At 36.5% G+C, this 27,967-nt stretch overlaps 1 protein-coding gene across 1 annotated transcript; it reads right to left on the bottom strand.

The window, feature by feature from the left end:
* Window positions 1-1,251: 1,251 nt before the first annotated feature.
* On the bottom strand, window positions 1,252-27,967 carry Atg3 (autophagy related 3). Its single transcript, XM_057764183.1, has 12 exons — window positions 27,596-27,967; window positions 24,367-24,408; window positions 20,289-20,338; window positions 17,362-17,432; window positions 15,596-15,703; window positions 11,541-11,590; window positions 8,770-8,851; window positions 6,456-6,490; window positions 6,184-6,339; window positions 5,368-5,495; window positions 3,059-3,127; window positions 1,252-1,528 (listed from the first exon to the last, which is right to left on the bottom strand). The coding sequence occupies exons 1-12, from the start codon at window positions 27,665-27,667 to the stop codon at window positions 1,447-1,449; spliced, it is 945 nt and encodes a 314-aa protein (XP_057620166.1). The 5' UTR covers window positions 27,668-27,967; the 3' UTR covers window positions 1,252-1,446.

Here is a 27,967-nt window from a genome sequence, read left to right as displayed (position 1 = left end):
GCCCTCTTCTGAAATCTACATCCCAGAAGAATATTGTATGCACAATAAGTAAATCTTAAAAAGAAGAAACAAAAGAATGTAAGAGTTGGAAGATGCTAAGTAGAGTTGTGAAATGCTGTCATATAGACTTGACATGGCATGTCTTGACAACGGCTTTCACTGCCCGCACAAGACTAGCACAAGATGAGGCCAGTCAAAACTCCAGCCAGAACAGGAAGGGGTGCCTAAGGTTACTGGCTGGTGAAGAAGGGTCACTTTTCTCTGGGTATATGGCCAATGACAGGTTGTCTGTGCCTCAGAGGGTGGCCCTATATCATTCAAATATGGTCAGTACTAATTGAAATTGGGGTTATAAATAAAAAAGATAATAATGAAGACATGAATTTGGGATGAAGACAAATTGATGGGTCCTGGGAGAAGGTCAGGGAGTTGAAGGGAGGTCAGATCAAAATACACTGTTTATGTGTACAAAATTTCACAAAAGCCTTTAAAGTTAAGGAGGATATTCTTGAATAATGAAAACAAGATAGAAGTCAAGGTAAGACAGTCCACTTCACCCAAACTGAGACAAACAGAGATTGAGAGACATTGCAGAGGTTTAAGTAGAATGTTAAAACACAAAACAAAACAAAGAAGCCAAAAGTCTGGGTTCTCTTCTACAATTTAAAGTATGCTGTTCCAGAAAGATCTGCTTTTTAAACTCCTATGACCAGATCTATAAACTGACACAATACAACTAAAGATTCCTTCAGATCCCACTATGCTACTGGCAATTGTGTTAAGAAAAAATTTCTAAATCCTTAATAAAAAGTGATCTGGGGCCGGGTGGTGGTGGTGCACGCCTTTAATCCCAGCACTTGGGAGGCAGAGACAGGCGTATCTCCGTGAGTTCAAGGCCAGCTTAGTCTACAAGAACTAATTCCAGGACAAGCTCCAAAAGTCACAGAGAAATCCTGTCTTGAAAAACAAAAACAACAACAACAAAAAGTGATCCGGGTGAAATCAGTTAATCAGGAAACAAGTAACAGTTCTGAGCATGCTTCTTGGCATACAATTAGGACTTCAAAAACATGAACTACAGAGCAGACATGGGGAAAAGGAAAGGAGTACGAATGGAAAGGGAAGAACACACAGCCTGGTTTGGAGTACTTCCTAGAACAAGTTCTGACACCATTAGATGTTCAATACCATTCTGACTCTGCAATCGTTCTGATGGGAAATCCTATTACAACCTTTTGATAGAAAATAAAAACAATACTTCTTCACACTCATTTTTATTAAACAAATAAGGCTGGTAGTGGAACAGTTTTTATTTAATGCATAAACATATAAGTCCCTTTATTAGAGAAATTATACCTATTGGTAAATATGGTCAATGGTCACATCTATGTATTAATTCTTTAAAAATCAGAAGCAGTAATTAGGACACACCCTATGTCCTCTTCACTACATCGTGAAGTGTCTCGTGTAGTCATATTCTATTGTTGGAATGACAGCTTGTACAAATTTCAAAAAAATTAGAAGATACCTGAAGGTCTTTAGCTAAGGAAAATAAAATTTGTGGATAGTGCTGTTCTAAATCCATAGTAATTATTTTATTAATTTATGTGAAAAATATAAAATCTTCTATTACACCTATTAAGGATACCTAGTCATGAAAATGTCTATCTACATTATCAGGGGTTCTACAACTGACTGCTAAATCATCTACTCCAACATCTGAATTTGAAATTTCTTAATAAGAAGTTCACACATGTCAACTGGCTTCAATATTTATAAGGACAATGTCTGTGTTTAAAACTCGTGTTTATAAAACTCATTCACTTACCTTGCACTTTTATTGCTTGTAAATTTTCTAGAATTTATGCGAACTTAAAATGAAACAAGTGTACAAACACTGTAGCAAATGAAAAATAAAGTAGAGGCAAACACTTCATAAGGGACTCTGAAGCTAGGTCACACATTTAACAACCACATAATGAGTGATATTGTACTATTTTCGTTTCATAAAATGCTGACTTTTTTCTTCTATTGAACCTAGAAACACTGAGTTTACTTAATTTTCAATAGGAAACAAAACTACTCTATTATGAATCACCTAGAGTATTCTTAGCTGCTACCTAGCCTCCAACAAAGAGATGAATGTGAAAGTTAATGTACAGCAAGAATCCAGAAATAAATCTTGTTGAACTAAAAGCTCTTGGTGTTTCTTGCAGTATCAAATCAACCCAAAGTTCCTCTATGGACATGTTTTATTAATAATACAGAGGTCATCATAGCTTTAATACATGAGTAACCCGTTTCTCACTGAATGGTATAAATCATACAATTCAATACACACTTATGTCCAAATCAATTCAGGCCATTTGGCATGTTAATCATTGACTGTGAGTGCTCTGATGAGTCCGATATGGACACAAACAAACATCTCAGGATATGACAAGGTGCTTAGACATTAATACTAATTTACTCCTCCTACCTACCCTGGAGAACTGAGTAGGAAAGCCAGAATAAGATGCTTTTCCACAAGAGAAAATTTTCTAAGTTGTACTTTTAATTAACCTGTCTAATTTGAATTCTTTGCTTTAGGGAGGCCACAGGTTGACATAACCTTAACCTTACCGTCACCTGATGGGAACACACATTTGTGTATTAACCTTAACCACCTGATGGGAGTACACATTTGTGTTAAACATTACATCTTTAACAAGGCAGACTGAATTGGCCTGCAAGTGTAGGGTCTAGTCACTGAGTGTGAACTACTTTTCATAATATGAAAAACAAATTATAGGTTCTATCATGAAAGTTACACTAAATTTCCAAAATGAAGAAACAAAAATCCTTAGGAGCCACCGGATGGTGGTAGTGCACACCTTTAATCCTAGCACTCAGGAGACAGAGGCAGGCGGATCTCCATAAGTTTGAGGCCACTCTCATCTACAGAGCAAGTTCTAGGACAGGCTCCAAAGCTACAGATACCCTATCTCAAAAAAAAAAAAAAAAAAAAAAAAATCTGTAAAAGCTATTTGCCACCAATCCTATATACAGGTAAGGATACATATGAACGCCAAGCTCTCCCCCACCTTCTGCAACTGTCTCAATAATTTTCTTCATCACTTCCGCATGCCTGAAATCAAACAACAAATCTTATTAGCATGGATCAACTCTATCAAAATAGATTTTATTTATAAACAAACCCCCAAAAATCCTATGGTAATTGCTCATGGTTTAATTTTTAATATAAAATAATTGTATTATAAAATACTCTTTCTACATTGCTGAGGCATAAACATAAAGACTCTCTCACTGGAGTGGATAGCCATTTCTAAAAGTTATAATCACAATAAACACAACAGCATCAGTCAACTTTCTGATAATGGAGGCAGAAAAACCACAGGGCAAACCCTGCCAGATGGTAAATGTGAAGCTACAGTTGTTTGCTCTGGAAACATAAATATCAGGGTATGCAAATCAACAAAAGAAAAAGCCAAGAGAGTCTTGTGAGTGTAAATGTTTGTTATTACTGCTGTGTAGGCTTGTGTGAGGTTGAATACGAGTATGTGCATGCCAGTGTGCATGAGAGGTCATAGGAAGATTTCCAGGAAGATCTCCTTCCCTAACAGGATTCAGGCTTGTGTAGCAAGAGCTTTTACCCACACTAGGCCTCTTAAATCTCACCAGCCTCTTAAATGTTTAAATATTTATTTAGCTTAGGCAAAAAAATTGTAACTGAAAGGTTCAATAAAAGCTAGGAACCAGCACCAAGTTTATATCTTTCCTTTGTATTAATGGGCATTATCTGATTCTACTTAATGAGAAAATTTTGAATTTATATGAAGATTTTGTCCTGTTAATTTGATTTGAAACTAAAAAAATCAATATACAAAGCAAACAGCTTTTCAAACTTTCCTAATTTATATAATACTATTTAAGCTCTTACAAACAACCCTTCACCCACAGAAAAAGGTTTCTTAGAAAACAAGAATATATGGACTAGCACAGTCCAAGGCAGCCCCTGGAAAAGCCTAAAAATGTCCCCATTTCTTGTTAGGATCTCAGATTTTTAATTTTTATTCCATCCTCCTTTATCATAATTATGTTTTACTAGAATGTTTAATGCAGTTATTAAGTACTTATCTCTTCTCAACAGAGTAAAACTTATGCCACAGATGGGCATTCAATTAGCACCTATTAAAACATCAAACTGTGAAAAGAACAAACAGATTGACCCTTAGAAATGAAAACCTTTAGATAATTTAAAGTTAAAAGTAGGCCACCTGGTGCTTATGATAGGCTGTGTTCTCACTACACAGAAAGGAAAGGCAGAGTCTATCTACCTAATACAATTAACCCAAGTCCTGTGCATGGGGATATAAATGGAGAAACACAAGAAAAACAAAGAACAACAACAATGAATCCTAATGAATTACTTTTTACAGAAATATTATAATTCTTGATATAAATAAGCTGGAAAAGTAAAGCAGGCCTTCCATGAAGTAAAAGGGTCAACAAAAAGTTTGTGTTAAATAAGTGGACATCATCAACAGTTTCTGGCTTTGGTATTGGGCTAGAATTTGCAATCCTTCTGCCCCAGCCTCCCAAATCAGAGTGCTGGAATTACAAGTGTAGACCACCATGTTTGTCTAAACGCATTTTTTTTCTCAAAAGTTATAATCTAATTTTTCAATGGATTATCAGCATTCTCATGGGTATTTTTCAGTGAATCATGACTATTACTTGTTAAAAATTATTAATCCAAAGAAACAAGCATGTTGCTTTTTAGCAAGGGAAATTCAAAACCAATCATGCACCTCGGTCAGTTTCACTTTACTTGGCCTTATGAAAACACACTGACAGATAAAAATTGCTAAGGCACAAAGCTCACCTGACTTGGGAATGCTAAAGAAAAGACCTCCTAAGTGAAGACTCATCTCTTCCTGATAACCAACAAGAGGAGATGAGGAGGCCACCCAGAGAAGCACCAAGTTAGCCTTACAGACCACATGGTGAAAAGACGCACTCACAACATGTATATCATGTCTGAAAGATGAGCGTTGAGTCCACGGCACAACTGCCCGAGCTACTGACTAAAAGGAGACAGATCAACAGATCTATAACTGAACAAAAAAAATTAAAATTAAGTTCTGAATACAATATTTAAAATAAGTTAGTAATGTTCATCTTCCTTCCTCTTGGATTCTACACTAAGTACAAGGAGAACATTTCTAAAGATAAAAGAGATTTTGCTTATAAAGTAAAATTTTCTGTTACTGATGTTTAAAAATCCCCAAATAAAAGACTCGTGAAGTTTACACATGCAGACAACACACATTCTCTCTTCCCCCATACACAGATATACACCCAGACCTGCACGGGTGAACTGAACACATAGGAGGTGGTGGAAGATGAGGATGGTTTTCAATGGTCACTGTTTTCTTCACATGATCTTGACTGATGTCTTCATACATGTGCTCAACTGTTAAAGGCTGCCGTTGCTGAAAGCATAAAAAATGCTCTGAAACCACTACTTAAGTTTTTAGCCTTCACCTGTTTATTACCTCACATCACTTATAATTTACAATTTCAGATTTAGAATGAGCAGAATGTTGGAGAAAGGATTCTGAACATTCAGGCTCTGTAATAGGAGTCATCACTTAATGCTACAAAGATGCCACAAACAGGGAAGTTTACAGATGTCAAAACATTTTAAAATTGTAAGAATTTATCCCTTAGGTCCATTTCTTTTTTTTTTTCCTTTTGACAGTCATAAAATGACAAATGAATTGGCCTTATTTCAATTATTCTTTAATTCAATATTAGCAAAATAAAAAGTGTAAGGGAAATACTATATAACACAATAAATTTTGTAAATGTTTCCATATTCCACAGATGTAAAATCCTGACAAAACATGAGGAACTCTACAGAGTTCAACTTCTCACCCTTTAATGGGATAAGCTTAGAGCAAAGGTCAGGAGTCAGTACGCAACACATTATTTGTATTCAATACTTAGTACTGTCACACTCAATAGTTATTCTAAATGTAAATCAAGTTCATTGTCAAAAAACTGTAGAACAAATGACTTCAAAAATTTGAAAGACGATATATATTCATGGATCTAATAAGGAAATTGGAGTAAATCCACCATTTTAAACATCTACTTTAAATTTCTTTCTATTTTTACCTCATCATAGCCGAACAACCACAGCCGTGGTGTCTGGTAATATTTGTCATAAGTGATGTACAGGTCATAAGTTCTCGTTTGCAGAATAGCATCTTCCCCTCCAGCATCAGCTTTGGCTTTACAAGCTTCCACTACTTTCCTTGTGTCCAGGGTAGCCTGTTACACAACAGTGGGAAAAATTTAGAGCCACTAAATTATTTTGAAAGACTTATCAATATTAAAAACACTAACTCCAAGTTTATTCATAAAAGTCATCTTAAAAATTTACAAACCTCATCTGTTTCCAACAATCCACTCTCTTCATATTCTTATATGAAAAAGGAAAAGGAAGAAAAATGTTAACTCAGTTAAACTTAATGTTTCAAGACTTAATCTTTTCAGGTTGACATATTATTAGCAAAGTAGCACGAGTTGTTTTTCTCCTTGAAATTTAATAGACAGATTTGGTCTCACTAAAGAACTTAGAACCTCAGGATAAAATTTTCTATTCTTACCAAATCATGGACTTTCACCGGCTCACTTAAAGTACTTTATAGACCCTCTGCTCCTGTGTGAACATCTATTTATCACATCTATTCACATCAATAACAGGGTCAACTTCACTGTCTTTCTGCAATGATGAATTGAAAGCTCTTAAAACTGAACCAAAACAGGTCTTTCCTCCCTTGCTTCTGCCAAGCATCAAGGTGATGAGAAAGGAACTAATATACTGTTTTGTTAGAATTGTCGGTTTGATCCTTTGTAAGAACAATTAACCAAAATACCCGCTCCTTGTTCTTTTAAATTCATGGCATCTTTTCTCATTATCTGTTGTTACACACACACACACACACACTCCTTAGTCTGTATAATGTTACTTATAAAGTATGTCTTCAAGGCTATTTGGTATTGGATAACTGATTGGAATGCTCTTCCCAGGAAAAGACTATTTTTCCTACTATCAGCATTCCTTACTTGTCTCTATAGCTTTGTGCAGGGATCTCATGATCTCTCCCCATCCACTTTAGCATGTCTAACGTTGTCCTTGTTCAGCTCGTATTGGACAGTTGTGTTAGTGAGACTAATGGATACAGCTTCTGACATTACTAGAAGACACAATCTCACAGCGAACTCCCCAATCCTTTGGCTCTTACAATCTTTCCACTCCCTTTGGTAGTGTTTCCTGAATATTAGATGTGGGAGTTGTTTTACAGATGATGATACTTATCTGGTAACCTGGAAGTTATTTCACAATCAAAAAAACAAAAGAGGATTCTACATTGCTTCAAAATGCCCATTAAGATTCACCTGGGCATGATACACACCTGCAATCCCAGCACTCACAAGGCTGAGGCAGTAGGATCATGAATCTTAGGCCAGCCTGAACTACATAAGGAGATTCTGCTTTAAAAACAAGAAAAACAGTATCTTTCCAAGTTTAAAAACACAGGACTGCAGTCCTAATTCTTAGAAGACTAAGGTCAGAAAAATTTCTTGAGCCCAGGTGTTTTAAACCATGCTAAGACAATTATCTACTGCATCCTCCAGAATTAGATTTATGACTAAGAGTCAGTAGAAATAATGTTCTCAAAATCATGTTCTGAGTAAAATAGAAGAACCTAAGATCTAAGTTTTACCCTGATCTGATAAAATTTAAATAAAGAAAAATATTCACTAGGCTCTTAAATGATAAACCAACAGAATAAAACTCTTTTTTATTTAAATTACATAATTTTTAATGGCTTTTAGATACCATATTATCCATTTCCTTTTTATTCTTTTTTATTGTTTTTATTGAGCTATATATTTTTCTCTGCTCCCGTCTCTTCTTCTCCCCTCCTTTTCTACCCTTTCCCATGGTCCACATGCTCCCAATTTACTCAGGATATCTTGTCTTTTTCTACTTCCCATGTAGATTAGATCCATGTATGTCTCTCTTAGAGTCCTCATTATTGTTTAGGTTCTCTGTGACTGTGAACTGTAGGCTGGTTTTTCTTTGCTTTATGTCTAAAAGCCATTTATGAGTGAGTACATTTGATATTTGTCTTTCTGGATCGGGGTTATCTTACTCAATATGATGTTTTTAAACAACCTTTCTCAAGATCCAGCAACATCACTTTTGGGTATATACCCAAAGGATGCTCAATCGTACCACAAGGACATGTGCTTAACTATGTACATAGCAGCATTGGTTGTCATAGCCAGAACCTGGAAACAACCTTAATGCCCCTCGACCGAAGAATGGATAAGGAAAATGTGGTACATTTACACAATAGAATACTAAACAGCAGAAAAATATAATGACATATTAAAAAATAATGACATCGTGAAATTTGCGGACAGAAGAGAATTTTTTTTTTTTTTTTTGATTTTCGAGACAGGGTTTCTCCGTAGCTTTTGGTTCCTGTTCTGGAACTAGCTCTTGTAGACCAGGCTGGCCTCGAACTCACAGAGATCCACCTGCCTCTGCCTCTGCCTCCCGAGTGCTGGGATTAAAGGCGTGTGCCACCACTGCCCGGCCAGAAGAGAATTCTTAATCCATGTGAATTATAACTATTCCAGAATCAACAATCTAATGGAATAGAAGCAATTGTAAAATATTGGTACCTTCCATGTCTGCAGCTTCCCCTTCATCTTCCTCTTCTTCCTCATCGCATAGCGCTGAGCAGTCTTGGAGTTTTACACTATCCTTTGAAATTATATTTAATTTGAAGTATATTTAAATTATTCAAGTATATATTCATTACTTCAAACATTAAATACATTTAACATAAAGTTGTTATTAGCAATATTCATTTATTTCCTTCACAAACATTAATGGAAAACATGTTACATACACAGTCTTGGTCTTAGCACTGGAGATAGAAAAGTGAAGAAAATAGACTGTCTCCTCCCTCTGTCTGACTATGTATGCTTTTCTGTGAATAGTTTTACAACTGTGGATCACTTAGTGACAAGAACACATTCTAAGAAATGCACTGTTAGGTGATTTCACCAATGTAGGATCAAAGTGTAACTAAGTAGGCCATGACATTACTAGAAAATACCATTTTATAGGACCTCCAGCGAAATTGTGGTCATCTTCAGAAACATGTACACTGAACACTGAGCACAATAGTAAGTAAGCAATGTAAAATTATGTATCATCTAATCAGGTAGTTTATGCCCCCAAGAAATTCACTTACCAGTGACAATGGCCAACCCATAAATAATTCACTGGAAGTAACATGCTAAGTGCTATGATTGAGAAGTAGCAGAGGCCATTATAATAAGCAGTAAAGTTACCTTAGGTAACCACTTAAGTCATTGCCAACTGAACTCACTACAATAGTACATACATTTTTAGACATTTGTGTGTGCACATGGGTATGGAAGGTAGAGGACAAATTTTAGGAGTCGGTTCTCTCCTCCCACCATATGAGTTTTGAGGATTGAATTCAGGTCATTAGACCTCCCGGTAAGCATCTTTACCTACTGAGTCATCTCACAGGCCCCAAACAGTACATTTATGGGTATCTAGTTCATCAGCATTATAAAACTACTTCTACGTTATATTAACCTGCCTGTTTACAATTTAAGGAAAAACTACACTTAAAGTTAAAATGAAGTATAAACCATTATTATATTCTAATTTACTAACAATATTTTAGCTGAGTTAATCAAAAGTTATCAGCCATCACAACTGTAACATTATTTTCATTCAATGTATTAATATTGTCTAAGAAAGAATAATGCTAATGAGAGGCTACTTAGGCTTAATTAGCACTAGATAAATAAAATCAAATGTAAACCAGAGAAGACTGTCAGTACTCAGGTAATTATATAGTGAATCAGTGTGTCTGACATTGACACAACAGAATAGATACGAACAATCAACACGGGTTCAAATGAAGAATATTCTAAGGACTATATTACAAAAATAAGAAAGAGAAAAGTTCTAAATAGTTATAAATTACAGAAAGCATATACCTAGTAAAAAAAATTAGTACACTGCTTCGTCCTTTAGAACAAGAAAGTTAAGCACCAAGATAACCATTACTGTACTTGTTAAAAAAAAAAAAAGTTCTTTAGGCAGGTCTACTGGCTTAAAACAGCTACTTGGGAAGCTACAGTCCGCAGAATTCAAGTTCAAAGTTTCTCTGGGCTACACAGAAAGCTGTAGGCCAACATGGGTGACACAGTGATACCTGTCAACACAGAGTCAAGAAAGGGGTCACTCAGTGGCAGAGCACTTGCCTGGTACTTGGAAGGCAAAGATTCCATCTTCAATTCCCAGTACAAAATAAACAAAAATGCCAGCCACATTACATTCCTATCTGCCATTATAAATTTGAAGTAGACACAATAATAGCAAAAATAAAAATATTCTGAAGCAACAAAATCACTTCTGAAATTTGTTCTCAGTCAGACTTGCCAAAAGCTAGAAATTCAAAAGGATAAATTTCCAGGCCAATGAACCATTACTTCAAAATAAATGAAAATAACAAAGCATATTTTACTTTCTATCCTTTAAATCCAGTTAACAACTCCCAAAAAATAAAATGACCAAAACACACATTTTAAAAAATGCCTTAGTTACTTCTGTATGGAATGGTTGCTAAAAACACTGGGACATGGTTGCTCCATCCAAATATTCTACCTCTGAGAGAGTTGATTATTCAAAAACTGGGAAAAGGTATGTTCAACACAGTAACACACGTATTAAAACTATAACAACACAAAGAAAATTTATACAATCACTACGTAAGGATAAAACCGAAGTTAATGAAGCATTGCATATTTTTTCAATTTGTTATATAAAAATATGAAGACAGATGCAGGCATTCCGAGAAAAGAGCAAAAGTGAATGAAAACAGACTAGCATAAAATCTTGACCCACTACACTTACATCTATTTTCGCCCAAACTTAAATGATAAAATGACATTATTCAAAATGTCACCATTTTGGTTGATAGTAAAGGACACATATAACCCCTAAAAACAAAATTTAAGAAGTTACTACCAGTAATTAAAAATCAGAATAATAAAATTGCTTAAACAACAAAATGTAATACTAATATAAAATTAACTCCTGTGAATCAGCAAAGGTACCGCTCACAAATGCTCCACTTAACCAGCTACTATTCCGTGTACTTAAACAAGTAGTTTATTGAATTTGTAATAGCTACTATGAGCCTGATGGCCTGAATTTCATCCCTGGGGCTCACATGATGGAAGGAGAGAACCAAACACCCCAAGTTATCCAACATATTTCCACATGCTTGCTGTGACACACACAGACACATGCACACACACACTCAAAATAAATAAATATAATTTTAAAAAAGTTACATATAGGAAAAACTAGGTCACTGACTTTAGAAATGTTGAAGCAATACCTTGCTTTCCAGGGTAATCTCCTTAACTGCTTCATTAACTCCTGTAATGCCTGTTTAGAATTCAACAGAAACAAAATAACAAAGTTGCAAACATCCCATTTACTTTAATAAAACAACATAAAATATTTTACTTAAATTCTCAAAACTCTGAAGTAGGCATATATTAACAGAATCTTTACAAATAAATTTTTATAAGTAATCCCAAAGGTACCTCAAAAACACCTAAAAAAAAAAGCTAAAAGAATTCTGATTTGATAGTTTACTTATATTACCATAACTTGCCCTATTCAATAACCCATTTGTGGTTGTTCATTTGAAAGTTTATCACAACACACACCAAGATAAAAAGATTATATGATTTATATTTACATTTTAATTAGACCTTCACCAAAATCAGGATTTACTTATTATCTATTTGCTTCAAATATCTTGGATATCTGAATGTAATAAGACCACATCACACTCTTATGGATCTTTTTAGTTTACTAACTTATTTCCACATCTTATTAATTCTTACAAAATCCACCTATAAAGCAGAGTAAAAATTCCTCCCTATGAAGAAATGAAGTTGACAGACAGGTTAAATGAGCTGCTTAAGGTTCACAGCAGTTAGGAGGAAGCTGGGATAAAAGTCTATTCAAAGAGACCTTGGTTACTTATTCTCACTCTATTCACTGGGCACCTCCTCAGAACTCCCTTGTCATAGGAGGACACAATGTAGGTAAGCAGCAACCCCACACCACCACCCTGCATACTATTGTAGTCCCAAGCACCTACTCAAATGGACAGTTTAACCAGATGGTAAGTTCAGTAAAATTAGAGTACCTACAGTTACTACAGACCAATAAATCCTACATTCAAAATGCATTTAGCTCCTAATAAGTACAGAATATTTTCTTAATCTAAACCTGGTATGCCGCCTTTAGCATTCCTAAACCAAAGGATAACAAGTTCACCTTCAAAAATGGAAGATGGCATGCTCCAGAGACCAGTACTACAAGTTTTTATTTCATAAAAGTTTGGCTATCATCCTACAATAGATGGTCAATCAAGGCAATAAAACTCAAATGTCAGCCAATCAAACCAATAATACAAGAGTATTTGCTAAACCCAGAATATCAAAACTAACCTCATCTATCTGCCAAAATACCTTAATGTAGTAGTATAACATTAAACCCAACCCAAGGCACCAGCTTCTCTCTGCAGTGGGAAACAGTCATGCAGAGATTCATGATGGTCAAAGTGCTAAGACTATGTTACTAGTTAAGTGCCCAGCCCTGAACAGGATGTCTTTATTAACACCCCCAGGGATAAGGGAACATCAAGGAAGTGGGAAAAAGAAAAGAAAATCTGGTGGACAAGAAGGAATGCTGACAGATGCTGAACTCTGGACAGGATATGGACAATGCACTCATGAACTCACGGAGTCTGTAGTTATCTATATCAGACCTACGTAAGATTATGCCAGTTAATCTTACAGCAAGGATGGGAGAGGTGCTCATGAGGTTCCACCCCAGGTGAGTACTGGTAGTTGATGACTGCTTAGGGAGGTAGAATAAGGTCAGGCCATTGTTTGTTTGTTTTGGAGGGAGGTGCCACTGGTGGGCTCCCCAAGCTCTAGTGGATGGTTCCACATCCATGCATACGTGACCTACACTAATTCAATTCAGAAAAAAAGGGGGGGGGGCAAAAAGGTGGCTTAGAGGTTAAGAGCACTAGTTGTTCTTCCAGAGGACCCTGGTTCTGTTCCCAGTACCCACATGGTAATGACTGTTTGAAACTCTTGCTCTAGGGAATCCAATACCTTATTTTCTGGCCTCCCACAGACACTCCATTTCATGCACATGGTACAGCCATACATGCAGATAAGACACAAATACACATATAAATAAAAATAACAAGGACATGTGACTTTTTAAAAATGACATGAAGATGAGAAGGAAACATGTCGGGAGGGAGTTGAGGTGTGGAGTGGATATAGCGAGACACGCTACACATGAGTATGGGGTTGTCAAAAAGATCATTTAAAAATATTCTTAAAAGTACGGCACACAAAAAAAGAAGGTTCAAGTAATTCTGAACAAGGTTACACTCTAGCATTGTGATGTTTTATTCTGCCAACATGTTGTAATAGCCAGGTATCCAGTGGTTAGTATTGTAATAGCCAGATGTCTGGTCAAAAACTAGTTCAGAGGCTGTAGTAGAGGTACTTTGTAAAAAGAGACTATGAATAAATATTGAAACCAGTTTTACATAAAGCAGATAATCCTTCAAAAAGTAGGTGGACTGTATCCAATCAACTAAAAGAGAAAGGAGGAAATAAAGGCCTACAGACTGCCTCAACATCAACCCTTCCTTGGTTATCCAGGCTGCTGGAGCATACCTTACAAAATTCATTTGTCATATAAGCCAATTCCTTAAAAGAAATCTACTTATATTATAGTGTACCAGTGGTTCTGGAAGAACAAACACTAGAGAATTAAAATTATCCCAAGAGATTCTATCTTGTGAAAGAACCTGGCTATAGAGAAAGAGTTAGCTCAGGCCTGACAATTTATATCATAGCTAAATCTACTTGATATTTCTTGAATTTTGTTTTATCTTTTCTATAAAATTATAACATCACTAAAGAGATGGTAAGGAGACAGTCTCTCCAATCTAGCCAAAAGTGTAAATAAACCCATTCCTATATCCCGTGGCTTTCCTCTAAATGCCAGAGAGCTCCACTGTCTCTTGTCATACTTATCCTTAAAGCAATGTCATTATACACCCTCTATTGCTTCTGTCCCTCTAAATAACTGATGAATACAGGAGCCTGATGGAGGAAGGTCATTGGCTAATAAAGAAACTGCCTTGGCCCATTTGATTGGCCAGCCTTTAGGTGGGTGGAGTAAACAGAACAGAATGCTAGGAGGAAGAGGAAGTGAGCTCAGACGCCATTTCCTCTCCTCTCTGGGGCAGATGCGATGAAGCTCCGACCCAGGATCAACGTAGGCTAGAATCTTCCCAGTAAGCGCACCTTGGGGTGCTACACACATTATTAGAAATGGGCTAGAACAGGTGCGAGAGTTAGCCAAGAAGAGGCTAGATATAATGGGCCAAGCAGTGTTTAAAATAATACAGTTTGTGTGTTGTTATTTCGAGGCATAAGCTAGCCAGGCGACCAGGAGCTGGGGCGGCAGGAACACAGCCCGCAGTTCCCCACTACAGGGGCCAATAATAGAAAACAGCAACAATGAAACCTCAATGAGGCAAAACAAGGGAAACTGGCCTCAGTTGGGAGCACTGCCTTATCCTGAGATACAGCTTAAAGTTATAATTCTACAAGTAGCTCTAATGAAGATTAGAATTTATGCATTAAATGAACCAAAAGATATTATAATAACAATACTTTTGTTATTTTCCATATAGGAAAATATGGATGATGTTACTTGTTCTGTATCCTTAAGTAAACGTTTTTAGCTATCAAACTTTTGCAGACTTTTGCCAACCCAAGGGTACTAATACCTACTTAGCTTTGTGTATTATGATCCTATAAGTAAATTCTTTAAGTTTAGGATAGAGCTTCTGAAATAAAATACAACCAGAAAACAAAATATCTTTCCAGAGGAAACCAAAATATAAGTAATCATTCTAGTCAGTCAACAGTCAAGTTACTATCAATGAGCTACCTATATCTTCCAGCCATGAGAAAATTAATAAAGAGCATTGAAAATTCTCTGACAGAAGGCAGGGGGCGGGGCTAACTGGTTTAAGATGATGCTGAACCTACCACGTCCTCTAGGCTTTAAACAATAGATTCTGGGCAAACTTGTATGCACAGCCAGTGCTTTTTATTGGACATATTTTCTCTTCTACGTAGCAATAATGGAAAAAATAAATATTTCAAACTGCAATTAAGTAGCAGATACTACTTTTTCAGGGTGAAGTCTTTGGGGATAAAACTGTACCTTATATGCACTTTTTAAATTTTTAAATCAAACCTATTATAAAAATTATTTTAAAAACTTTAAAATAATTTATATTAACTACATGTCATTCTGTACACCTCTCACCTGTGTTGTGATATGTGTCTACCCATCCCCCATCGCCATCATCCTCTTCTATGATAGCCTCCAATTCATCTGAATACTCCATCTGTTTACACCGTTTGTAGCATGGAACTATTAAAAAAAAGAAAAAGCCAAATAGGTATATAACCACTAATAATAAGTCTGTCAGAAAGAGATAGCTTCTGTCATTTAAAAAATACTACCAAGATATTAAGTGAACCTTCCCATGAGACTGATACCTTAAGATTACACTCAGCCCACAGACACATTAATCTGTCTGACCCCATTAATCAGAAGTCAAGTAAAAGGTTCTCTGGTTTAAGCATCTCTGTCTTCTTTTACCATGATCACTGTGGGGAACAGCTGGCTGAAGCCAGGTGACAGTGGTTGGTTCCAGCTACTGAATATTTCACACTAACAGTTCTGATCTCAAAATATGCAAGCACCACCTGACATACTGAGAGGTGGTAGAGGTGACCTTGAAATACAAGGTTAAAGTAACTATCAATATGAATTTCATAATTCACATTTAAGTTCTAGCTATTTACAAAAGATAAATAGATTAAAATTCAATGAACTGTAAATTTTTATTTCCTAATATAGCACAGGTGCCAAAATTTTCAATTAACAAGTACAATCATTTCATAAATCTATTAAACATGATGCTCAAGACACTGCTATTAATTTCCTGATTAAACAACGAGGATATGAATTATCAATCTTAAAAATAAACATAAAAAAGAAATAACTGCTGGGATTTTTGTTCGTTTGCTTTGTCATACTGTCTTATCAAACCCAGGGCTCTGAGCTGAGCAAGCCCTCTCCCACAGAGCTGTATGCGAAATACTTGGCGTTTTTGTTTTGAAACAACTGAAAACATGGCCTCCTTATATAGCTCAGGTTCACCTTGCACTTACTATGCAGCCCAGCTAGCTAGCTTTCTTCCACCCATATGTGCACTCTATATGCAGGCAATGCTCATAGGCACAATACCTATAAAAACTGCTACTTACTACATACTATCTTCCTTCCCAGCACAGGATAAATGAGAACAGAAGCCAATGTATTGTTACATGATTATTTTAAGACTATTACAGTCTTCTAATGTTTTAAAAATTAACTTCATAAATAAGATGACATCTATCTTAGGATTTTTTTTTATGCCTGTGGGTATTTTGAATGGCACAATGAATGATAAAAATCTTTAATTTTGAACTTTTCTATGTCAAAGGTGGGATCAATTTCATTTCTATAAAAATACACAAAGATTAAAATCAAACAACTAAATATATTTTGATTATGAAACCAACTTAAAAAAAACTAAGGGGTGTTGGGTGGTGGTGGTGCATGTCTTTAATCCCAGCACTAAGAAGGCAGAGGCAGGTGGATCTCTGTGAGTTTGAGACCAGCCTGGTCTGCAGAGAAAGCTCTGGGACATCCAGAGGTGTTATACAGAGACACCCTGATTCAAAAGACAACAACAAAAACAAGACCCTAAGAGGAATCTAAGTGTTTTCCAGGGAGCCTCTTCTCCATATTTTGATAATTAGAACTTTTCTGTACAAAGAACTAAAGAAAAGGGGATAAAAATCAACTGAAAAGTATCCTGGGGTAGAAACCAAGGCTCCACGACATTTTCATGTTTCCATTTGTGAGAAACTTCAAGCATAACTTTAGCCACAAATTAGGATCAGTAACTGTGAGTGGGATTTTGTTGTTTCAATATACTGTGCAAACTTTACTAATGTATAAAATGATATAATTCTTACCATTTTTGGTTACCAAAAATTGTTTCCCTGTTGGTAGATATGCCTTCACTTTCAATTCTTCCCCTGTAGCCCTTTAAAAACAGTGAAAAGCACCGAAACACAAAATATTTTAAAGTCAAATATATAACAAGATATCACATGTAAATCTCAAGACTACAAAATCTGCATTTCTGTGGAAATTGTTTTAGGACTTGTTAAGGAAGTTTGCCATTAAGCAAGGGCATAGAAAACATATGCCAGCATGAGTGAAATATATTAGGAGATGCAGACAGAGGGGATTTGTATTTAATATTAGGGAAAATGGTAGAATAATAGAACTAGGAAACTATTGCACTTGCCTCTAAACAAAAAGAAAATGCAGCTCTTCCATAATCTAGTCCATCATATATATAACCTCTCAGACTGTTAATATCGAAGTACTGCTCATTTTGACATTAGGGCTAGGAATGGAAAAGGCTGAATAATACTACATACAAAGTAGACAATTAACAAGATCACTTGTCCCCTAGAAGGCGAGAGGGGTTGAAGAGGGTAAGGTGGTTTATGAAGGCAACCTCTACACGAACCCTATCGCTCTGTACAATGACTATACTCTAAAAACTTAAAGCCCTCCTCCTACCAGTGTTTAAAGATGAGACTAAAAGATAAAAAAATGTTTGAACCAAAGATGGTAATACTGAGAATACTAATACTTAAAAGCAAACAACAACAACAACAAAAATCCAGTTGCAGCGTGTAATTACAGGACTTTCAGCTCTAAAATAAGCTATTAATTATCAGTAAATTCTTCTAACACTAAGAGGCAGGGAATATTATTCCCACTCTATAGGTAAGAAAGTGAAGTTTAAAGGGGTCAGAGTGCTCACAGTCAGGAAAACAGGCTGGAGGAGCTAGGATCAAGTCAAGTGACTCCGGGACCTTTCTTCATCTCCTCCTCCTCTGACTTGAAACCAACTGCTTGCAATTCTGAGCTACTGTGACATCTCTCGCTAACAATTTATTCAGTCTTCTGTGCACCATCTACTAGACCTGACCAGGACAGGCAGGCATATGGTGTCTTCACAAGTATCAACACATAAACTTGAAATTCTGCTGCCTTTTCAATCTTTTTTAATTTAAACTCTACAAATTTGAGAATGAGATAAAGCGAGGAATATCATTTGACAGCCTATATTCTTCTTCCAATAAGTTCAACTATCAGACTCAACATCAATGCCTGAAGTTCTGAGGGAAGAAGTTAAAATAAGATCATGATGGCACTTGTATACAAATATATTGGCATGGAAATATTTGCTTCTAGCATTAAGTTATTATTCCTTGGCCCTAGCAATTCAAACAAATGTATGGGCACTAGCATGAGGTGTGACTGAGTTCTCAGTATAACAATCATAATCCATAAAAATAAAGCTGACGTGATAGTTTAGCAGCTACAGGCACTTGCCACTAAGGCTGAGCATCTGAGTTCAATCTCTAGCACCCAGGGAGTAGAAGGAGAGAACTGACTCCCGTACCTTGTTCCTGACCTTCACACGCTTGCTCTGGCATGCTATGCTCAAACACACAGTTACGTGTTTATAGATTTTATAAATCTATAAACATAGCAATCTTAACTACTAATACATGTTAAAAGGTATTACCTATAAATACTGCTCTGCACTGTGCTTTACACATACGGCATCCAAACTATGTGGATAACTTAAGCCATCATGAAAAACTCTCAATAAGGAAATGTGGATCTATCATAGTAAAGTCTAAGAAAATTCCTCTAATCAAATAAGTGTTAGCTTATTTCTTTACTTATTTGACTTGAAAAATAGAGGATATGTGTATGTGTATAAATATACACCAGACACTAACTGTAGCAAAAACATTTAGAACACACACATGGACACATTGAATCAGAAAGCATCTATGACAAGAACTTGATTTTTAAAATTTAGAGCAGAAATACACACACATACACACATAATTAAATGAAGCTGATAATCTGGCATTTCTTGTTACATAAGAATTAATGCCCTGTAAGACACACAGAAATTGATAAAAGCCAATGACAAAAGGAACTAAAACAGGTCACAAATAATTTTTTACCTTTAGTTTAAAAATTATTTTAGGTAATTACATTCTTTTATTTATTTATTTATTTATTTATTTATTAAAGATTTCTGCCTCCTCCCCACCACCACCTCCCATTTCCCTCCCCCAATCAAATCCCCCTCCCTCATCAGCCCTAAGAACAATCAGGGTTCCCTGCCCTGTGGGAAGTCCAAAGACCAGGTAATTACATTCTTTAGCCAAAAAGGAAACTGGTAGCAACTACAACATTGTCATTCTAGAATCCAATAATTAGAACTATAATTGAAAAACATCTTTAACAAAAAGATATAACATATTAAAGCATATGCAAGAAGATAGTTGATTAGTTACAGATAACCATGCCTAAACAAAACAGTTCAGCCAGTATTGAAATAACATTTTAGAACCCTCTCCCCATCCATTAGTACTTAAAAGTAATAAAACTGCATTTATTCTAAAGCATATTTGCATTAAATTACTTTAATATTTCAAAGTAATGTCAATGAAAAAAATTAACTATAATTCATTATGGGCCTATTGAGCGGCAATACAAGCCTTTGGTGTTAGCTGACTTCTAAAGAGGGCAAATAACATTCACCTGTGACAGTAAAGTTTAGGTATTATAGCTTAAAGAACATAAACTCCAGAAAGTATCTCCATATGTCATTAAAATGTTCAAAAGTTCTTCACAGGATTAAACTCTTAAACATATTTTTTTAGAACACCCACAAGATCAGACGTAGAAGAACAAAGGAAACACGAGCAGAGAGTAAATGGATTTGAGCATGCCCATGCTTTGTGCTAACATGCAAAGTAAAACAGATGACCAATCTTTACACAACATTACGTACCATTGCCACGTCGGACAGTGGTGGACTAAGTGATCTCCAGCTGCCACAAACTATTCAGAGTTTGCAAGGAATATGGAAAAAGCAGAAAAGAAACATGAACATCACTGAGTACAAGATGGCAAAATATCAAACTGATCACCCTGGGAAACTCTGATACTTAATCAATTAAAATGCAAATTTTAACAAAACCTGTTTTTATCAATTTATTTCCAATTAGGAAACTTAAAGTTTTAGGGTCTATAAAAACTCAAGTTAACTTTGGAAGAAAGAAGAACATTATCTTTTTGTTTTGTTTCTCAAGACATGGTTCTCTGTGTAGCCCTGGCTATTCTGGAACTCACTCTGTAGACCAGGCTGGCCTATCATCTACCTCTGCCCCCAGTGTTGTGTCACCACACTCAGCAAACACTGTTCTCTTTAATTTTCATAATCAAACCATATTTCAAAGATGATACGAAATCACTACAGGTAAGGCAATGAAGTTCAAAATACATCTTGCAGTTCAATAAATAGTCTTGTTAAAGACTGAAAACGCAAAGAAGATGTTTAAATAAGTAAATAGATATAGGTCTATAATGTCAATCTATTTCATTAAATCACAGTGGAAGTTTCTGCTTCCTCATATAATTACTTAATTTTTTTTAGCATTGTTTTACAAGTATTTCACCTGGATGTAAGTCTTTGTACTACATGCATTCCTGGTATCTACAAAGGTCAGAAAAAGGCATGAGAGTCCCTGTAACTGAAGTTAGAGATAGTTGTAAGCCACTATGTGGTTGCTGGAAATGGAACTCGGGTTTTCTGCATTAACGAGTGAACTTAATAAGTGAAGCGTCTCTTCAGTTCTCTATTATTTTTTAAGAAACTTTTAGTTTTTGTGGTTCTGTGGGATCAAACCTGGGGCATGCAAACCAAGCATTCTGTGGCTGAGCTATATGCCCAGCACTAGACCAATACTGAAAGTTTTATTACACTCTTAAAAGAATTAAGGAGAAAAAACAATTATAGTAACAAACAATGGGGGGAAGTTTAAGTTCTCCACTAACTATGAAACATCTACAAAATCAGGCTTGGGTTCTGGCTGGTCCCCAGCACCTGAGCCACCACTTCTGAGGTGGAAGGAGAAGGAGAAAAGAGTTCAAGGCCGTCTTCAGCTACCAGGTGAATTCCAGATAAGCCTAGGATACATGAGACCTGTCCAAAAAGTCTCGAGAGAGAGGTATAGAAGGAGATGAGGAGAAAAAGGGAAAATAGCTAATGGATTCCTTGAGCTTTCTGAGCAGGCTGAACGTTATTATAAGCTTTAGCTTTTCTTCACAAACAAAAATCACATCCGGGGAAAAGGAATTTAGTATGTGAAGAATCGTCAGTTCTCATAAAAATAAAGAAACCTCACTGAAGGGTACAAATCTTCCTTTTAAAAACAGAAAACAAGAGTCTGCTCAGCAGAACTACAGTGTAACTGCAAGGTTGTCTACATCTTTCCCTTTGCTATGTCACAACAGCTCTAACTGATAACTTTGAATCTTTTATGGATCTTTACACAGTACGAAATAAGGATTTCTCAATATCTTTTGAAGAAGTATATATATATTATATATATATCCACAAGTCTACTTTCATTTGAGAGTGAAATCCAACCAATAAGCATTCTAAAACTAGTCTGCTCTAAGATGATATCTCACCAGCGTTAAGATATGGCAACTTTATTCCCAACACAAACTTTTTTCTTCTTTCATTTAATACTTTTTAAATTATTTAAACTGGTTAATTAATAATAGAAGCCAAAATAAAAACAATAGCTTCTTTCTACCTTCAGTTTTGAGCATCTGGGCATTTGAACACAAGCAAGTATTACTTTTAAGTTCTGTGGTTGCCAGGAATTAATTTATTGTCACCAAAGTAACAAGTTAAGAAAATGCAAGCCAAAGAAATTATTGAAAATGGAGATGCTTTAATTATATTGCCTTCAAGTCATAAGATATTAATTTTATCTAATGGTCTCATGGTAGTAATTATTTTAAAATAACCAAACATTACAAAATAAAACTCAAAAAAGAAACCCACAGAACTGCACCAATAATTAGCACATGTGAATGTCTGTCCTAATTAGCAATAGCCATCATTACTTGCTTCAAAGAGTCAAGCAAAATAAATAACATGTTAGAGTTAAATTTCAAATTATCAATTGTTTACATCTTTCTAATAGTAAATATTCTCCTGCGATATTTTTCAATACATAATACAGATTAATACTGTGTCCAACAAGATGTAATCAATATTTGCATTTTAGCAAACAGTATTATTCCTAAACTGACCTTCAATTCATGTAACACTATTTAAGTTAGTTACACTAGCATTTGTTTTTCCCCAAAGGATACAGCAATAGATTTGGGCTGCCCTCTTTTGAAACATAAATACTTCCACATTTCTCAATGAAAACAAAAAGACAGCTAGAAACTGATGAATAAGAGCCCAGAAATTAGAAGAAACAAATTAACAACTCAATTCGGTATGCAGTATTTATCCCGAGCAAATCATACCTTCCTATTGTCTCCTTTGGGCTCATTTACCTCAATCCTCTAATTATGTTCTATCTGAGCCTAAAATTACATGCTTTGTATCAAATTAAGCTAGTTTTGCCTTAGATTCTTTTAAAGTAAACTCTTACTTCATGAGGTTATTAAGTTATTCATGTTAGGATGAATTTTTGTTTGAAAGTAGCTTAATTCTATAGAAATGCATCCAACAATGAGTTATTTTCACATAGCGAAGATAAAGTCAAAGCGTGCAAATATAGCATATGCTTATCTCTGCTCCTGACTTCAGATAATTCAAAAGCCCTGGCTAGAAAATGCCTGCTTGGGAAGGAAATTAATGAGAGCCATAAGAACAAAATGGACTTTGAATTGGCATTCAACATATTACACTGAAGACATCTAAGGCAAATAAGTCCTTTCAAGAATGTCTAACCCAAATCCCTCATTTCACAGATGGGTAAGTATGAGGCCTAGAGGTAAACAGCTAACTGATTTGTCTAAATTTAGAGAAATTAGAGAAATGGTTCTAGAAAGCGGGTTCCCTAGGCTCTTTCCACACCGTCCCGTGTTTTTATTAAGAATAAAGACAGTTTTACAAACAAACAAATCAGAATGAGTGCATCAAGCCATTCTTATTCTTAGGTCTCAGAATGAAGTGGACTAAAGAGAGTGTCGCCATAACTGAAAACTGAAAGATCAATTAATTCTCTCATTTGAAGCCTTTAAATTTATAGCCACACCCAGAGCCTCATCATATAACACAATTTATTTTATCATGCTTTTATCAAAACAAAGAATATGATTCTATTGCTAATGAATAATGTTTTTAGTAAATGTTGAAGATCAAGTGTAAATAAATCTGCTGCCTTTTTGTAAGAAGCAAGGGTAGTGCAACTGTAACTATTCATAAAGCCGAACTCTCTGGAATAGGTTTCTCTAGGGATAAACAACCTAAGCGAATGACAAATCATAATATAGATCTGGTGAACAAATAAAATGATTCCTCAAAACATTATTCTATGCAAAAAAGTTTGAAAAGTATAGTGAGCAGGTAAAACCCCCATAGTTTCCCCATTATGTAGCCTTCAACACAATTAATTTAGCAAAGGGAAAACATGGTAAAATAAAATCAGTGTCTACTCTGCAAAAGTTGAGCTGAATGTCAGGAGAAAAAGCACTATCCAGGTTTCCAACACAATGTCATAAAATATACATTTGGTTCCAAACAGAGCCAAGGCAGCCAATTCCAGGGCACATCCTCACACAGCGGTACAAATTAGTGAATACAACAGTAATTTCCATTCCCCTTCACGACCTGCATTTCCAGAATTCAACTACACAGAACTATAAGAAGTAGCAAAATGAAAAGATATTATACCTTATCTGCTCAGGAAAGTAGAAATTCTCTTAACCTAATTACTATAGTTACCTAAACATAATTTTCCTCAAAAAATTCAGGATGTTTTCTAAGAACGAGGAAAAGGCACTAGTATAATAGAATCTAAAGACAAAGGCTTCAGGGTGTCTTCAATGCTCACCTCTTCTGGGGTGAGTACACCTGTCTCCTTAAATTTTGATTCCTAAAGAGAACAAAAATAATAAAAATATTAGACCATCTTCACATTCAGTTAAAAAAAAAGTCATGACGGCAAAAAGCTGCCCCTCCTAGACAATGGAGAGTACGCTATGAAACAAACAAAACACTGAAACCTAAATGTGCTATGTAAAATAGCACTGGTCCTTGATTACAAAGATATATAGGTATCATGTAGAGAAGTGACATGAAATTACTTGCCGCACTTGGGAGGCAGAGGCAGGCGGATCCCTGTGAGTTCGAGGTCAGCCTGGTCTACAAGAGCTAGTTCCAGGACAGGCTCCAAAGCCACAGAGAAACCCTGTCTTGAAAACCAAAAAAAAAAAAAAAAAAAAAAAAAAGAAAAAGAAATTACTTGCCGTATAATTTATCAGTACTACAATAAAACATGAGGGTTAAAAAGCGTACAAATATTTAGATTACAGTGACCCTACACAGTGAACAAGTCATTCTGCAGCACATTAACACAGTCATGTTTTTATTTAAACTGAGTAATATTAGAAATCTACAATAGTAATCATTTAATATTTTCCATTATTCTCATCTCCACCATAAGTTTTTTCTCTCTTTTTATTTTTTCTTCTTCTGGACTAAGTTTTGTTATGCAGGCCAGGCTGGTATGTAACTCAAAATCCTCCTGCCTCACTGGACTTGTAGCCAATGCATCACTACCGCCATGTCCAGCTTCACTAAAATTTTAAAACAGTATCTTCTCCTCTAAAGCAAGAAGCTATTGACTAATTTTTATCCTACACTTTAACTTATAAGATTTTGTGGTAGTCTACAAAAATAAAAAGATCCATTTGTGAATATTATTTATTCAACAAATTATTTATCACTATATGCCAGTACTATTGGAAACAATGGGCTGCATGCCTGAAAAACAGATCAATTTCATCTTCACACTATAAAGAAAAAATAAGTTATGTAGGGGAAAGGTGGTATTAAAATAACTCCTCAGTTGGGGGCTCAACTTAGTGAACACCTCCAGAACCCACTGGGATTTTGATTGGCTTGATCACGCACAAGTAATCACAGCCACTCTGAGTGCAGCAGCCTTGTAACTGCAAAAGATACTTTCTAAGCAGTCCCCAGCCGCTGACAGTTGATGCCTGCTAGGGAAGATAAGTCCTGTTCAAGGTGTGGCCCCTGGAAGGCTGTCCGTGCTCCAACTGTATAGGCAGCAGTACTGCTCAGATAGTTAAAAATAAAAACGTAAGTTGGTAGAGTTATGCTGGGAGTGATCTGAGAGGAATTGGAAGAGGAAATGAGGGACAGATAATATCAAAATTTACTGTAAACATATATGAAATTCCCAAGGAATAAGTACAATATATATTATAAATAAATAAAGGAATAAAGGACAGACAAAGAACCAAACTGTAAGGCTGTTGGCTGAGGGTCTTCTTGCTAGAGTGCTGAGGAGGTGGTGAGATTGGCTACGGCCAAAGTACTCATGAGATGAAGACTGGACTTCTACTGGCCAGAGAGAACCTTCAAGATCACTCTAAGGATTCTGGCTTTACTACATAGATACCATCTAAACAAAGCATGCCTTCTCAAACTTCTACTTCCTAAGAAAGGGCCATCACCTCTTTCTGTTCCCTCACCTAGAAGGAATCTATCTAGAAGGACTGTCTCTGCAAACCAGGAGTGACAAGAAGAGGGCCATTAATTCTGCTTTCATTTATGCTAAAAACATTTGCCACACATTGACTTTGAGCATGGCGACAAATGCCTTTTATCTCAGCACTTGGGAGGCAGAGGCAGGGGGATCTCTAAAAATTGAAGGTTAGCCTGGGCTACATAGTGACTTCCAGACCAGCTAAGTCTACACAATGAGACCCAGTCTCAAAAAATAAACACAAAAATATATACTATACATACTGATTTTCTAACATTCCTTTCAGATTGGTAAGGAGAACAAATGATTCCTCAAAACAGTCCTACATCACAAATTCAAAATCCAAGTGGTCTACAAAATAGTCATTTTATATTTAATTGAGAAGTGTTTTGCCCATCTTTCTCCCTTAGACTAAAAGCTGAATAAATGGTACACAATTAAAACACTGTTTACCAGGTAATACAACAGTCTGGAAACGTATTATAACATACAACAGAAGCATTTGATTTCCATGTCGAAATTGTAGTCAATTTCTAAATAGATGAGTGATCTTAACTAAAACGACTTTCACAAAACAAAGCAAAAGTAAAGCTTCTCATTTACAAGTGTTGCGGCCTTTTCTCGCTTGATCCAAAGGGCTATCATTTTCAAAGGTGTCTTAGAAAAATAATATTGAAACAGTAAGATAAAGACCAAGCGTTCCCTTTGTCAAGGAAAGAGATCGAAGAGCCTGCTCAGCCTGTCTGCATATTTCTTGCCTCCAGCAAGATTAGTAAAATTCTTACAGAAAGCTAAATACTGAACGAAAGCAAAAACTAAGCAAATATCTGCCACTCATTAACTTTTACTGCTCGTTTCTCACAAGGCAAAAGCAAGTTACAACAAAAAGATGGATCCCAGAAGTTGTAAGGAAACTTTGATGGCAGCGCTGGAAATTTAGAAGTACAGCGTGTCACAACTCTCCCTCGAAAAGGTTCTACTGTGTCCAATCTACACGCAGACTTCCCGATGGAACTGCTGTCACAGGATCACACAAATCCAGGACTAATAATGAGTTGCGGCTACTTTAAAAGCTTGGGAAACCAGAAGTTTCGTCTAGTTCCGCTCAGAGTTACTAACACGTTACAATTTACTATGTTCCTCTGAAACCAAAAGAAGTAGGAAATCTAGATCACCGGATAATCAAAACTCCCTATGAAACTTGGAAGAAAAAGGAGGCATGCCGTTGGCCACAGAGCTGTCATCTTTTCAAAGGTTAACCCAGAAACCTGTTTAAGACTGTGGAGGTCAAAATTCAGTGTTCTATCTCTGCTCCACACCACCTCCCATAGCAGCCCAACGCACAGAGGAATGACCGATGGAGACAGCAGGTACCCAGTCGCTCAAGTTCAAGCCGGGGAGCCAGCAACCCTTGGGACCGGCCCAGAAGCCCAGGGCGAGGGACAGCACACGGCGGCGCGTTCCGTCCCTCCACCTTCTACACCAGCCCCACGCTGGGGACCGGGACTTGGGCGGATGGTGCAGAGCAAGCCAGAGCCGCCCGACTTACCTTGAGGACCGGCGTCAGGTACTCGGCCACTTCCAGAGCCTTTCCCTTCACCGTGTTGATCACATTCTGCATCCTGTGGCTGGAGCAGCGATGGGGCAGGGAGGGACAGTCGCGATCCGGGCCGGGGACTCAAAAACTGCCCCGGACGTGGCCGACTGGCATCGAGCCCCGCAGGCGGCACCCGCAGGGCCGGGGGGGAGGGGCGGCGGCACGCGGAGGCCGGGCCCAGCTGTCACCTGGCCGCGGAGGCAGAGGCGCAGCGGGCCGAGCGAGAGGCGGGTGCGCGCGCAGCCCCCTGGCCTTTTTTTTTTTTCCCCCCGCCCCCGAAGCAGCCTTTTGCCTCCCGGCTCCACTTCCACCCCTTCCGGCTTC

The sequence above is a fragment of the Chionomys nivalis genome, chromosome 3 (assembly GCF_950005125.1).
Source record: "Chionomys nivalis chromosome 3, mChiNiv1.1, whole genome shotgun sequence".
Taxonomy (NCBI): domain Eukaryota; kingdom Metazoa; phylum Chordata; class Mammalia; order Rodentia; family Cricetidae; genus Chionomys; species Chionomys nivalis.
The sequence above is the reverse complement of the archived record's forward strand: the minus strand, read 5'-3'. Positions and strand labels throughout refer to the sequence as shown.

Bases quoted from the DNA above. Each gene is read 5' to 3' on its own strand.
- Atg3 (XM_057764183.1), bottom strand. From the start codon at position 27,667: ATGCAGAATGTGATCAACACGGTGAAGGGAAAGGCTCTGGAAGTGGCC. The intron at 6,491-8,769 runs GTACCAATATTT...TTTTCATATAAG, and splicing joins GGAAGCTGCAGACATGGAAG to AATATGAAGAGAGTGGATTG. The intron at 3,128-5,367 runs GTCTGGGTGTAT...GTTTGATTTCAG, and splicing joins TGTTCAGTTCACCCGTGCAG to GCATGCGGAAGTGATGAAGA.